Below are 13,885 nucleotides of genomic sequence, written 5' to 3'. Positions count from 1 at the left end.
ATCAAAGCCACCTGCAGCGCATCTCACTCTGACGCATAAGCAAATCACATTTGTCCTTTCCCAAAAACATATAAAAATAAAAAACTTGCCTTATCCTACAGAAAGAATTTGAAGCTACTCAAAAAATTGTCTACATCATAGGATAATGCTAAATCTTATCCTATCATATAAATTGGAAAGGAAAGTTTTAAGAGGGATATATAGAGAAAGCTGTGATAGGCAGGAAGATTAAATTGACAACCATTAGAAAATAGAAACACATGCATGTAACCTGTCCATAGCCTAATGATCAGCCATTGATACATTTTAGTGAAGCAATGGGTGGTTATGTTGACACTACATTTGAATTTGAGTGCTTTATCGAAATCTGTGCAACCACTTATTGATAAGGGCAGATTTTGTTTTCTCTGTCTTTTATGGTCGCCTAGATTCACTTTGGCAGGCCTATAATATGTAGCCTAGCTCTGGTGTGATGTGATCATATTGGCTAAATTGATACCTTGCTGCACTGATGCACTGCAAACGTAAAAAACGAACCCACAGACCTGTCAGTGGCAGTGCCCAGATAACAATTTCTATTGGTCAACGTCTTATTTTCCCATGCGAAAAGACGCAAATATCAAACCTGTTTGGAATAAATAATTGACGGATTGTGGCACGCCGATATTCCGCAATTGTTGGGAACGGCGTCATAAACGAAACGTGTCCATATAAAAACATTTCTTCCAAAATTATTAAAAAAATTAAAAAAGCGGACTTGATGAGAAAGGGCCTTTACTGAAAATAGGCCTTTTCCAAGATTAAATCATGACTGGAGCGTTTGATTCCTATTAAAGAGATAGAGTCCAGACAGGCTAGGCTACTTTAGGAAACTTTGTGAATAGACATATAGGCCTATAGAGAGAATCAGCGAACTCACACACGCACACCCCCGTAAAAGGACCTGTCAATCAAAGCCAACAGCATACTGTATGTCAGACACAAGAGCAAATGTTTATGCTTTCCTTAAATTGTATTTTTTTGAAACCTAGGCTTACCTTTCCAAAAGTAGGCTATAAGATAATGAATTGACAAGGAAAGCATGAAGAGGAGAGAGACAGCTATGTGATAGTATGAAGATGAAATTGACAGTCATTAAAATAGAAACAAATACACGCAACATTTCCATAGCCTATTTATCAGCGTTGATTAGTCTATAAATTAAGAAAATATTCTGTATCTATGTATACTACGCCAGGTTGGATAGGATTGGCACATTGTCCATTTGACACAACATTTACACAATATAGGCCTCAGAGCCAGATCAAACTTGTCGACTGCTGTTGAATAATTAATGAATAATCAGACGCATCCAACCGCTTTTAAAAGAAGACCGATTTAGTACACAGTACAAATAAGACAAAAATCTGAAATATTTTATGACGTATTTCCTATTCAACAAAACTATGAATAAGGATTGAAATTACTTATATGTTTTCTAAATATAGTATAATGAAATTATAAAACCACTAACTATAAGATTTCACCTTCCTTATAACTGTAAAATACATATTTGTATGTGTAGTGTTAAGAGAAAATGTGCATATTTTCTAAAGGTCTCTCTTGATCAAAACATCAGCCCCCATCGCTGTGAACGTCACACAGAGCTCTAGCATGGCATCCTGAACTCGTTAGGAACTCCCCTTTCAACTCCTATTAATATATATGTCCATCTATAACACAGTGTTTTTTGTTTAAAATCTATGAATTATTTTAGATGAATGGCTATAAATCCATCTCTGAATGTGCTATAGGGATGGAACCACTCTCTCCTGCTGTGCTACGATGTAAAGATTGCAGGCATGTGCTTTGTCAGTGGCTGTGACGTAGGGTTCAGCCAGGAGTTTATGGAAAGTCAGAAGAGCGAATTAAATGGTAGGAGGGAAATCCCAGCTTCAAGTGGTTTCAGATTTCACATCATACATCACATAGGCGCATAAAAACATACTACTGTGTGCAATGCAAGCCATTTCGATCTACGGTGTCCACAGATCAATTTATAAGCAAAGATGAAGGTTGGAACCGGTACCAGAACCACGCAGGTCCCCTAAACAGGGGACTTTACATTTTTAATATGGTGACACTATTCCTCTAATAGTCAAATCATAGCGTAACAGCAGGTGAGCTGGTTCTACTCATTCAATTGCCCTTCCCTGTTGCACACAACAAGCTTCCATACCCCGTCAAGGGGATTTATGGCTGATTTGAGATGTTACCGTCAACCCTGTCACTTTATTTGGCACTTACTACAGTAACATTTTATTGAACTTCTTGAAATGGGAAAACATGTTTTTTATTAAGTTGAGCATGTGCTCTTCATGACAGAATGTTAAAATTAGGTAAAAAAAATATTAAACAAAATCACCAAGTTACACTACCAAAAAGGGACTAATTTCATGGAATGACCAAGTGCACTAATTTTGACAAAAGTAGTGCACTATATAGGAAATAGGGTGCCATTTGGGACACAGACAATAGGAGAGCCGAGCTTCGCCGGTGTCTCACCTGTTTCTGGGAGAGCGTCTCTTCCAGCTGGCGAAGCTCTCTACCGGCCCTGAGGACATGCTGTTCTGCCTCCTCGATCTCCCTGTGCAACTGCTGCAGACGCTGCTCGGCTGGGGACACAGTCACACAAACAAGAACTCACCTAACTACACCTCACCTAACACTCACATCGTCAGTTCACTTCACATCGGCAGGGTGATGCAGACAGTAGGAAAATCTTGTTGTGTTACCATATCAGCTTCCCCTCCTCCAATCCTAACCTTACCCATTAGATGGAAAAAAGCATAACTGACCCAAGATCAGCATCTAGTAGGGCGAACTTCACCATTTTCCCTCTTCTGTACCTTTAGTCTGTTCTTGGCTGCAGTCTCGGGAGCTGATCTTGGACGCATCTTGCCTAGGGTTGTCTGTCTCTGTGTGGCCTGCAGTTTCCATCTGATGATTCTGGATGCCATCTGAGGCCACCGCGTTCCTCTTGTGCCGTGCCTTTCCAATGTAAGGGCTTTCCTCCAGCAAGCTCTCTGCCTCCAACTCCTGGTGAGAGAGAGGGGAAATTAATCATGAATTCATGCAGATCTTAAGGGTGCATCCGAAATGGTATTTTATTTCCTGAGTGTACAAAACATTAAGGACACCTTCCTAATATTGAGTTGCACCCCCCACTTTTTTCCTCAGAACAGCCTCAATTTCTCTGGGCATGGACTCAACAAGGTGTCGAAAGCGTTCCACAGGGATGCTGGCCCATGTTGACTCCAATGCTTCCCACAGTTGTGTCAAGTTGGCTGGATGTCCTTTGGGTAATGGACCATTCTTGATACACACGGGAAACTATTGAGTGTGAAAAACCCAGCAGCGTTGCAGTTCTTGACACAAACTGGTGCGTCTAGCCCCTACTACCATACCCTGTTCAAAAGGTACTTAAATCCACTGTCATGCCCATTCACCCTCTGAATGGCACACATACATAATCCATGTCTCAAGGCTTAAAAATCTTTCTTTAACCGGTCTCCTCCCCTTCATCTACACTGATTAAATCAGATTTAAAAAGTGACATCAATAAGGGATCATAGCTTTCACCTGGATTCACCTGGTCAGTCTAGGTCATGGAAAGAGCAGGTGTCCTTAATGTTTTGTACACTCAGTGTATAGTTCATAGGGAATTGCACTGTGCCCCCGCACATTGACCCTGTACCGGTACCCCCTGTATAAAGCCTCCCTACATTTTACTACTGCTCTTTAATTATTTGTTATTTTTAACTCATCTATTTTTTACTTAACACTTATATTTCTTAAAACTGCATTGTTGGTTAAGGGCTTGTAAGTAAGCATTTCACTGTAAGGTCTACACCTGTTGTATTCGGCACATGTGGCAAATAATATGTGATTTGATTTGATTTGAATAGGGTGCCATTGTCGGCGTAACCTAAGGAAACAACTGAATGAAGAGATGGCTCATGAGGGGTCTGGATGGATGCACTCACATGGTCTGGGTAATAGGGATATGGTTCAAACTTGGCGTCGATCTTCTGAAAGGCTAACTCCTGCTCCAGCTCATACTGCTTCTGGCATGCTCGCGTCAGCTCCATTGTCTTCTGTTTCAGCTGTCAATATGGCCATACAGTATAGAGATTATACACAGATATCACAAACACATTGAAGAAAAGCAGCATACACTCACTGCATATTAGAATGGAATGCATTGCGATATTTTGGACTTTCCGAGAAATATAGCTCATTACGATGGTGGTCAATCCCATGTAAGTCACTGCTCAGTATAATAGCCTATCTAAAAGCAGCTGCTATCTGCCTGTATATTATACTAGCTTTGACCATATAAAATCAAACCTAGATAAAACAGGCAGCATCTATCATCATCTTTACATTTAATCTGAAACACGAGGTAAACAAACAAAAACAACAAACAACATGCTGGCAAACATGAGAGTGCTCTGTGAGTGAGAACCTGAATGGACAGAAGAGTCATGGACATTTAAACAAGGACATGGGTCAGCAGTAGGTATTGGGTTCACAGGAATCTGTGTGTGTGTCTTCAGAGTACCTGACAAATAGCATCCAGTAGAGGAGCAGGCAATGAAGGAGGCTGAAGAGACCGAGAAGCAGTGGGAAAACAAAACAGAAAATTCATGCAAAGAGCAAAATGAGAAAAATTGATAAAGACATGATCATGGCCTGTATTCATAAAGAGTAGAAGTACTGATCTGAGATCAGTTTAGCCTATTATATCATAATGAATACAAGTTAATGGAGAGCGAGGACCTGCGCTCCTACTCTGAGACACTTTATGAATATTGGCCAAGGCATTTGAAAAGGTTAGTGACTTTTTTGTTTGACGCTATCTGGGTACAGGACTTACGAAGCCAAGTCATGTACACTGTTGAGTGACAGAAGGCCATTAAGAAATCATGTGAACGATGAGCAATAAAACTAAAAGACTTCACATTCTGTACACACTATACCACACCATGCAATACTACCTTCAGGAAAGGGGACAGAATTGATGTGCAAGGAGAAACTAGAGGCCGGGAAAATAGATATGGGCACAGAAAGACAAGGGAGAAAGATGAAGAGGAAGGAAGGAAGAGGTTAGAGGACACGTAAATGCATCGTAGTTCAAAGAGCTCCTTCCTACACTACTAGTAACAAGTTTGGACACACCTACAAATTCAAGGGTTTTTCTTTATTTTTACATTGTAGAATAATAGTGAAGACATCAAAACTATGAAATAACACATATGGAATCATGTAGTAACCAAAAAAGTGTTAAACAAATCAAAATATATTATATATTTGAGATTCTTCAAATAGCCACCGTTTGCCTTGATGACAGCTTTGCACACTATTGGCATTCTCTCAACCAACTTCATGAGGTAGTCACCTGGAATCCATTTCAATTAACAGGTGTGAAAGCCCCAGAATTACCTCTGCTGCAGAGGATAAGTTCATTAGATTTACCAGCCTCAGAAATTGCAGCCCAAATAAATACTTTACAGAATTCAAGTAACAGACATCTCAACATCAACAGTTCAGAGGGGACTGTGTGAATAAGGTCTTCATGGTCGAATTTCTGCAAAGAAACCACTACTAAAAGGACACCAATAAGAAGAAGAGACCTGCTTGGGCCAAGAAACACAAGCAATGGACATTAGACCGGTGGAAATGTGTTATTTGGTAAGGAGTCCAAATCTGAGATTTGTGGTTCCAACCGCCGTGGCTTTGTGAGACGCAGAGTTGGTGAATGGATGATCTCCACATGTACGGTTCCCACTGTGAAGCGCGGAGGAGGAGGTGTGATGGTGTGGGGGTGCTTTGCTGATGACCCTGTCAGTGATATATTTAGAATTCAAGGCACACTTAACCAGCATGGCTACCGCAGCATTCTGCAGCGATACACCATCTCATCTGGTTTGGGCTTAGTGGGACTATCATTTGAGAATGCCAAGAGTGTGCAAAGCTGTCATCAATGCAAAGGGTGGCTATTTATAATAATCTCAAATATATAATGATTTGTTTAACACTTTTTTGGTTACTACATGATTCCATTTGTGTTTTTTCATAGTTTTGATGTCGTCACTATTATTCTACAATGTAGAAAATAGTAAAAATAAAGAACAACCCTGGAATGAGTAGGTGTCTCCAAACTTTTGACTGGTACTGTTTATGAGAATCTGTATGTTTGTGTGTGTGTGTCAGGATTTCTTTTAGCCGCTTTTGTGTAATAAAAGAAATGAAAAGCCGATAAATTAAATTGTTGCCGGACAAATTGACCAGGAGAAAAAACAAAAAGGTAGGCAGGCTTTCAGCACATCACCCACCACTCTAAAATGTGAGCTGGAGGCAGTATGCATTTTGAAAACATAATTAATTGTATGAAACCTGAATATTTTACATCATATTATGAGGCATGTCTTACCTTCTTTGAAAATCCGACCATAGAAACACAGAGGCAATTATTTTATAAGTTTGGGAAAGCTAACATTTTATCCTACCATTATCGATCTGCGTGCCAGTTATATATGCATCTTCTAGAAACAGTTTCATTTCAAAAATAAAATGTAGTTTTCTCAAAATTATTGTCACGATGTTAATCATCAAAATCGTAATAAAAATGATAAAAATATCAAACAAAAAAATTTAACTAATGTGAGAGCACCAGCCTCTGCCATACAGACACACTGATACACCGTGATCATTGGCGGCTATATACAGTGCATTCGGAAAGCATTCAGACCCCTTGACTTTTCCCACATTTTGTTACGTTAAAGCCTTATTCTAAAATGTTTTTTTATTTTTTATTCCCTCAATCTACACACAATACCCCATAATGACAAAGCAAAAACTGCTTTTTATAATTTTTTTGCAAATTCATAAAAATAACAAAAACTGAAATGACATTTACATGAGTATTCAGACCCTTTACTCAGTACTTTGTTGAAGCACCTTTGGCAGCGATTACAGCCTCGAGTCTTGTTGGGTATGACGCTACAAGCTTGGCACACCTGTATTTGGGGAGTTTCTCCCATTCTTCTCTGTAGATCCTCTCAAGCTCTGTCAGGTTGGATGGGGAGCGTCGCTGCACAGCAATTTTCAGGTCTCTCCAGAGATGTTCAATCGGGTTAAAGTCCAGGCTCTGGCTAGGCCACTCAAGGACATTCAGAGATTTGTCCTGAAGCCATTCCTGTGTTGTCTTGGCTGTGTGCTTAGGGTCGTTGTCCTGTTGGAAGGTGAACCTTCGCCCCAGTCTGAGGTCCTGAGCGCTCTGGAGCAGGTTTTCATCAAGGATCTCTCAGTACTTTGCTTCGTTCATCTTTCCCTCGATCCGGACTCGTCTCCCAGTCCCTGCCGCTGAAAAACATCCCCACAGCATGATGCTGCCACCACCATGCTTCACTGTAGGGATGGTGCCAGGTTTCCTCCAGACGTGACGCTTGGCGTTCAGGCCAAAGAGTTCAATCTTGGTTTCATCAGACCAGAGAATCTTGTTTCTCATGGTCTGAGAGTCCTTTAGGTGCCTTTTGGCAAACTCCAAGTGTGCTGTCATGTGCCTTTTCCTGAGGAGTGGCTTCCGTCTGGCCACTGTACCATAAAAGGCTTGATTGGTGGAGTGCTGCAGAGATGGTTGTCCTTCTGGAAGGTTCTCCCATCTCCCCAGAGGAAGTCTGGAGCTCTGTCAGAGGAACCATCGGGGTTCTTGGTCACCTCCCTGACCAAGGCCCTTCTCCCCCGATTGCTCAGTTTAGCCGGGCGGCCAGCTCGAGGAAGAGTCTTGGTGGTTCCAAACTCCTTCCATTTAAGAATGATGGAGGCCACTGTGTTCTTGGGGACCTTCAATGCTGCAGATTTTTTTTTGTACCCTTCACCAGATCTGTGCCTCGACACAATCCTGTCTCGGCGCTCTACGGACAATTCCTTCGACTGCATGTCTTAATTTTTGCTCTGACATGCGCTGTCAACTGCGGGACCTTATATAGACAGGTGTGTGCCTTTCCAAATCATGTCCAATCAATTTAATTTACCACAGGTGGACTCCAATCAAGCTGTAGAAACATCTCAAGGATGATCAATGGAAACAGGATGCACCTGAGCTCCATTTCGAGTCTCATAGCAAAGGGTCTGAATACTTATGTAAATAAGGTATGTTTTTTATTTTTAATACATTTGCAAAGATTTCTAAAAACCTGTTTTCGCTTTGTCATTATGGGGTAGTGTGTGTAGATTGATGAGGATTTTTATTTATTTAATAAATTTTAGAATAAGGCTGTAATGTAACAAAATGGGGGAAAAGTCAAGGGGTCTGAATACTTTCCAAATTCACTCTAGCCTAAATGAGCGCATGGAACGCAGAGATGGCCAATGTAGCCATTGGCTTATACATTTACATTTTACATTTTAGTCATATAGCAGACGCTCTTATCCAGAGGGACTTACAGTTAGTGAGTGCATATATATATATATAAATTTTTTTTTCTTCCCCCATACTGCCCATTGTCAACCAAGTAAAAATCAATAAAGCCGACAAATAAAAACAGTAGAAAATATGATAAATTCTTTGGTTCTTTGAATCACATTCATCGCTCTACAGCCTGTCTGCCTGCATTTCTATCTGTCTTGAGCTATTGCTAGTGAAGTGCAACATTGTATCAACTAGCCTATTCCAGGCCCTCTGAGTTTTCCGTGGGACAGACAGCTGTTTTTGCGCAAGGGAAAGCTATTTTATGATGCTTCCACTGGATATATGGGATCATCAGATGATGATATTTTGCTATTTCACACCGAGGCTTGGTGATTACCGAGAGGGAGATTATTGGAAAGATTTTTCAAATAGGCCTACTGTGAGGAATTATTAGGCTATCATTCGCAATGGATATTTAAAAAACAGACTTTGATGACTTACTGTGTGAGGTGAAGAAAAAACGACTGAGAAGCTCAGCTTATTAGTGGTGGACGTGGTGACATAAGACAATCAGAAATCAAACATACCCAAATGGGCATTTTAGTACATTTATTCGCTGCAGGCCAGGTAGGCTACTTCTATGTGTGCTCAGGCGCGCGCTCCCTCAACATTAACAAGACCGAGAAACCAGACCCATGAACATTGCTCACATGGAGCTCTCCAAACAAAAGACAATGAAAAAATTGACAAGTGGTAAATTATGGTTATGAAATAAACCAAAACTTGTTTCTCACAAGTGTAGCAGGTTGTGAACTCTGCAAACAACGTTTCCACGCCGAGAATGAAAACGGTAAATAACATTAGGCCTAATTAGTAATACAATGCATTAACAAAAACGTATGTAACCAAATTACGGGGACTAACGGTACATTTACTATTGGTGACATATGTAATGGGGAATTTATTCAAATAAACAAAGGGCAAACAATTCACAAAATGAAACAACATATTTTAGATGCTTTTCACTGACAGCCACAACTCAATAATCAGCTAGGCCTTTTGCCACGCGAGCCTATGAAAGACTTCCTCATATGCCATTTCTCTCCTGTTCTATTGGTTCCATATCCACTTTCTTTCGTTGTCCAGAAGCCAAAAGGCACAATCCTCGTCATATTAGCAACCCATCCTAGTTGTTGAATCTTTAGATTCACCCCCTTCCAAGTTTCTAACGAAGATGTTCATCTCTGTCATATACCGCTCGCATCAGGTGCGTTGTTTAGAATGATGTTTTCCCACAAATGGTATTTTGGCAAATGTTTGAAAATGACGTTTTATTGGCTGCTTCATTACAGGAGCTGCATGGTATTATATGATGAATTACCATAATCGAAATGCGATTTCTGTCATTCTGAGCCCCGTGGGTAGCCGCCCTATTGAGACACACCCAATGCATATTGGTCCGGTAAATTTCTCAAATGGCCGGTAAATTAAAATCTTACCGGTCACGTTGTCCGGCACCACATTTTCCTAACGGACACCCTGGTGTGTGTGTGTGTCTATCTCTCTGTCTGTCTGTGTTTGAGTGTGTGCATGTTGAGATAAATGCCCACCAGCTCTGTCTTGGTGTCCAGCTCCTGCTCCTGCTGGGCCTGACAGTGCTGTTCCTGCAGGCTCTTCAGCTGCAGTTGGTCAATGAGCGCATCCTGCTGTTCAAGCTCCTCCACTGCAACCGCCTGCTCACTCTGCAGCCTCCCGATCTCTGCCACACGACACTCCAGGTCCTGCTCCAGACGCTCAATCTCCTCTGCAACCACAGCAGGAAAATAGTTGCTATTTTCAATGACAGTGCCAACTAGAAAACAACGTTAAGTGTGGTACTGTATATTCACTAGGAACCTAACAGAAGCAAACGGGCCAAAATGGGGAGGGACTAAGCTGAATTTGTCCAATAAGAAAGGCTCAGATTTTACCCTGTTGCAAAACATTTTCTACGGTTTGCACTAATGAATACACACCAGCTTTCTAAAATATACAAAATGCTCATCTAGTCATGAGACCCTTTCAGGATTTTAAGCAGGGATTGTGCAACTCTGTAATGTACCCATTTGAAACCGCTGGTGGGCCTGCTCTCTCTCTTCCTGGCTGATAGGCTGTCCGTCCAGCATCTCAAGTGACCTCAGGTGGAAAACCAGGAAGAGACGGTAATGGGGGAGATTGGCTATAGGGTTCTCTGCCACAGTCAGCTCTGTTAGGTTTTTCAGAGGCTTTAGTCTGGACAGCTCCTGCAGCTGCAGCAGCCCCGGGTATGAAGAGAAAGACAAGAATGTATTGGTGTCAATATGCATTGGCTAGTGCAATCAAATTTCCCCTTTGGGGATTAATAAAGTACTATCTTATAGGTCCAAAGCAGCAGTTATCATCTCAATATCAAATTATTTCTAAGTAACAATTAAAATACCTGACTGCGATTGTTTCCAATAAAAATGGTTAAAAAGAAACAAAAATAGCTTCTTAGCAAAGACAAATTCTCAAGTAACAAATTTGCTAGGATTTTCAGAGTGGTCTGAGTGGGGAGGGGAAAACTGAAGATTAGCTGTTATTGGCAGACCTGTTTGGAACTCTTTCTTATTGGTCTATTAACTAACGTACCACCTATGTGGCCTAATTTACCACTTGTTTGGCCTAAAATATGTCTATTAACACATTTTTGCCCAAAACTCCATCCCACTAAAACAGGATGAAATTTCAGGTCTTTACCAACAGCTATGGCTGAGCGATTAACCGAAATGTCGGTTATGTCTTGGGTTTTAAACAAATAATTGACCAACGTCGGTTCAATTATTTGAATTCCATTTCTTTCTGTTTTTTTCTGTGACCTCAATGTGCACATTGCGTTGCAGTTTCTCAACAGATAAATCAGATCATGCCCGGACTGTGCGATGTAGTAGGGAGTTGTAGTTTCCAACAGGCCAATGTTCTACAAAATTATCACATTTTCTGCGCTAAACTAACAACAATGACCATAATCCATTGCGCGGCTAAACTTGTCCGGTCTGTGTTTCTTTTACGCCTGAGACAGAAGAATGCAAGATCAAGAGGGGATACACAGAGAGCAGTTTCTTTGCGAGGTATCTCTACCTGAAAATACATGATAAGTGATTGATAGCTGGTATTCAGCAGTCATAAAAGTATGCTTTATTTACTTTGAAGAACTACTAAAATTGTGATTTTGTCAGACTACATACAGTGGGGAGAACAAGTATTTGATACACTGCCGATTTTGCAGGTTTTCCTACTTACAAAGCATGTAGAGGTCTGTAATTTTTATCATAGGTACACTTCAACTGTGAGAGACGGAATCTAAAACAAAAATCCAGAAAATCATATTGTATGATTTTTAAGTAATTAATTTGCATTTTATTGGATGACATAAGTATTTGATACATCAGAAAAGCAGAACTTAATATTTGGTACAAAAACCTGTTTGCAATTACAGAGATCATACGTTTCCTGTAGGTCTTGACCAGGTTTGCACACACTGCAGCAGGGATTTTGGCCCACTCCTCCATACAGACCTTCTCCAGATCCTTCAGGTTTCGGGGCTGTCGCTGGGCAATACGGACTTTCAGCTTCCTCCAAAGATTTTCTATTGGGTTCAGGTCTGGAGACTGGCTAGGCCACTCCAGGACCTTGAGATGCTTCTTACGGAGCCACTCCTTAGTTGTCCTGGCTGTATGTTTCGGGTCGTTGTCATGCTGGAAGACCCAGCCACGACCCATCTTCAATGCTCTTACTGAGGGAAGGAGGTTGTTGGCCAAGATCTCGCGATACATGGCCCCATCCATCCTCCCCTCAATACGGTGCAGTCGTCCTGTCCCCTTTGCAGAAAAGCATCCCCAAAGAATGATGTTTCCACCTCCATGCTTCACGGTTGGGATGGTGTTCTTGGGGTTGTCCTCATCCTTCTTCTTCCTCCAAACATGGCAAGTGGAGTTTAGACCAAAAAGCTCTATTTTTGTCTCATCAGACCACATGACCTTCTCCCATTCCTCCTCTGGATCATCCAGATGGTCATTGGCAAACTTCAGACGGGTCTGGACATGCGCTGGCTTGAGCAGGGGGGACCTTGCGTGCGCTGCAGGATTTTAATCCATGACGGCGTAGTGTGTTACTAATGGTTTTCTTTGAGACTGTGGTCCCAGCTCTCTTCAGGTCATTGACCAGGTCCTGCCGTGTAGTTCTGGGCTGATCCCTCACCTTCCTCATGATCATTGATGCCCCACGAGGTGAGATCTTGCATGGAGCTCCAGACCGAGGGTGACTGACCATCATCTTGAACTTCTTCCATTTTCTAATAATTGCGCCAACAGTTGTTGCCTTCTCACCAAGCTGCTTGCCTATTGTCCTGTAGCCCATCCCAGCCTTGTGCAGGTCTAAAATTGTATCCCTGATGTCCTTACACAGCTCTCTGGTCTTGGCCATTGTGGAGAGGTTGGAGTCTGTTTGATTGAGTGTGTGGACAGGTGTCTTCTATACAGGTAACGAGTTCAAACAGGTGCAGATAATACAGGTAATGGGTGGAGAACAGGAGGGCTTCTTAAAGAAAAACTAACAGGTCTGTGAGAGCCGGAATTCTTACTGGTTGGTAGGTGATCAAATACTTATGTCATGCAATAAAATGCAAATGAATTACTTAAAAATCATACAATGTGATTTTCTGGATTTCTGTTTTAGATTCTGTCTATCACAGTTGAAGTGTACCTATGATAAAAAATTACAGACCTCTACATGCTTTGTAAGTAGGAAAACATGCAAAATCGGCAGTGTATCAAATACTTGTTCTCCCCACTGCAGGCAGCAGTTCTATAGAGATGAGATGATGACTTGGAATTAAATAATAACTGAACCGACCTCAAAAAGCACTAATCGCTCAGCACTTACAATAAAAAGGGTATTATCATAATTTTCACAATTCACAGTATTATTCCATCCTCAGTGTGGAAATATACACACGCATGCATGCATGTATGTATGTATGTATGTATGTATAACCACAAACAGTGCCTTCAGAAAGTATTCATACCCCTTGACTTAATCCACATTTTGTTGTTACAGACAATTTAAAATGGATGAAATAGTTTACCCCATAATGACAGTGAAATCATCTTTAGAAATGTTTGCTATTGAAAAGTAAATACAGACATAACTCATTTACATAAGTATTCACACCCCTGAGTCAATACTTTGTAGAAGCACTTTTGGCAGCGATTACAGCGTTGAGTCGTTCTGGTTAAGTCTCCAAGAGCTTTCCACACCTGGATTGTGCAACACTTACCCATTATTCTTTTCAAAATTCTTCAATCTCTGTCAAATTGGTTGTTGATCATTGCCAAACAACCATTTTCAGGTCTTGCCATAGATTTTCAAGTA

At 41.1% G+C, this 13,885-nt stretch overlaps 1 protein-coding gene across 6 annotated transcripts in view; it reads right to left on the bottom strand.

Moving 5' to 3' along the window:
* Nucleotides 1-13,885, bottom strand: part of cntrl (centriolin) — a 79,261-nt gene that overhangs the window by 53,309 nt on the left and 12,067 nt on the right. For all 6 annotated transcript variants that reach the window (XM_045225819.1, XM_045225816.1, XM_045225813.1 and 3 more), the window contains 5 exons: nucleotides 10,557-10,743; nucleotides 10,066-10,259; nucleotides 4,026-4,145; nucleotides 2,889-3,078; nucleotides 2,545-2,654 (listed from right to left, as the gene is read on the bottom strand). In XM_045225819.1, coding sequence (XP_045081754.1) covers nucleotides 2,545-2,654; nucleotides 2,889-3,078; nucleotides 4,026-4,145; nucleotides 10,066-10,259; nucleotides 10,557-10,743 — 801 coding nt within the window. The remainder of the gene's footprint in view (nucleotides 1-2,544; nucleotides 2,655-2,888; nucleotides 3,079-4,025; nucleotides 4,146-10,065; nucleotides 10,260-10,556; nucleotides 10,744-13,885) is intronic.

This window comes from Coregonus clupeaformis, chromosome 16, assembly GCF_020615455.1.
Source record: "Coregonus clupeaformis isolate EN_2021a chromosome 16, ASM2061545v1, whole genome shotgun sequence".
NCBI classification, from domain to species: Eukaryota; Metazoa; Chordata; class Actinopteri; order Salmoniformes; family Salmonidae; genus Coregonus; species Coregonus clupeaformis.
Note: the sequence above shows the minus strand (reverse complement) of the source record. Positions and strands in the feature narration are given on the sequence as shown.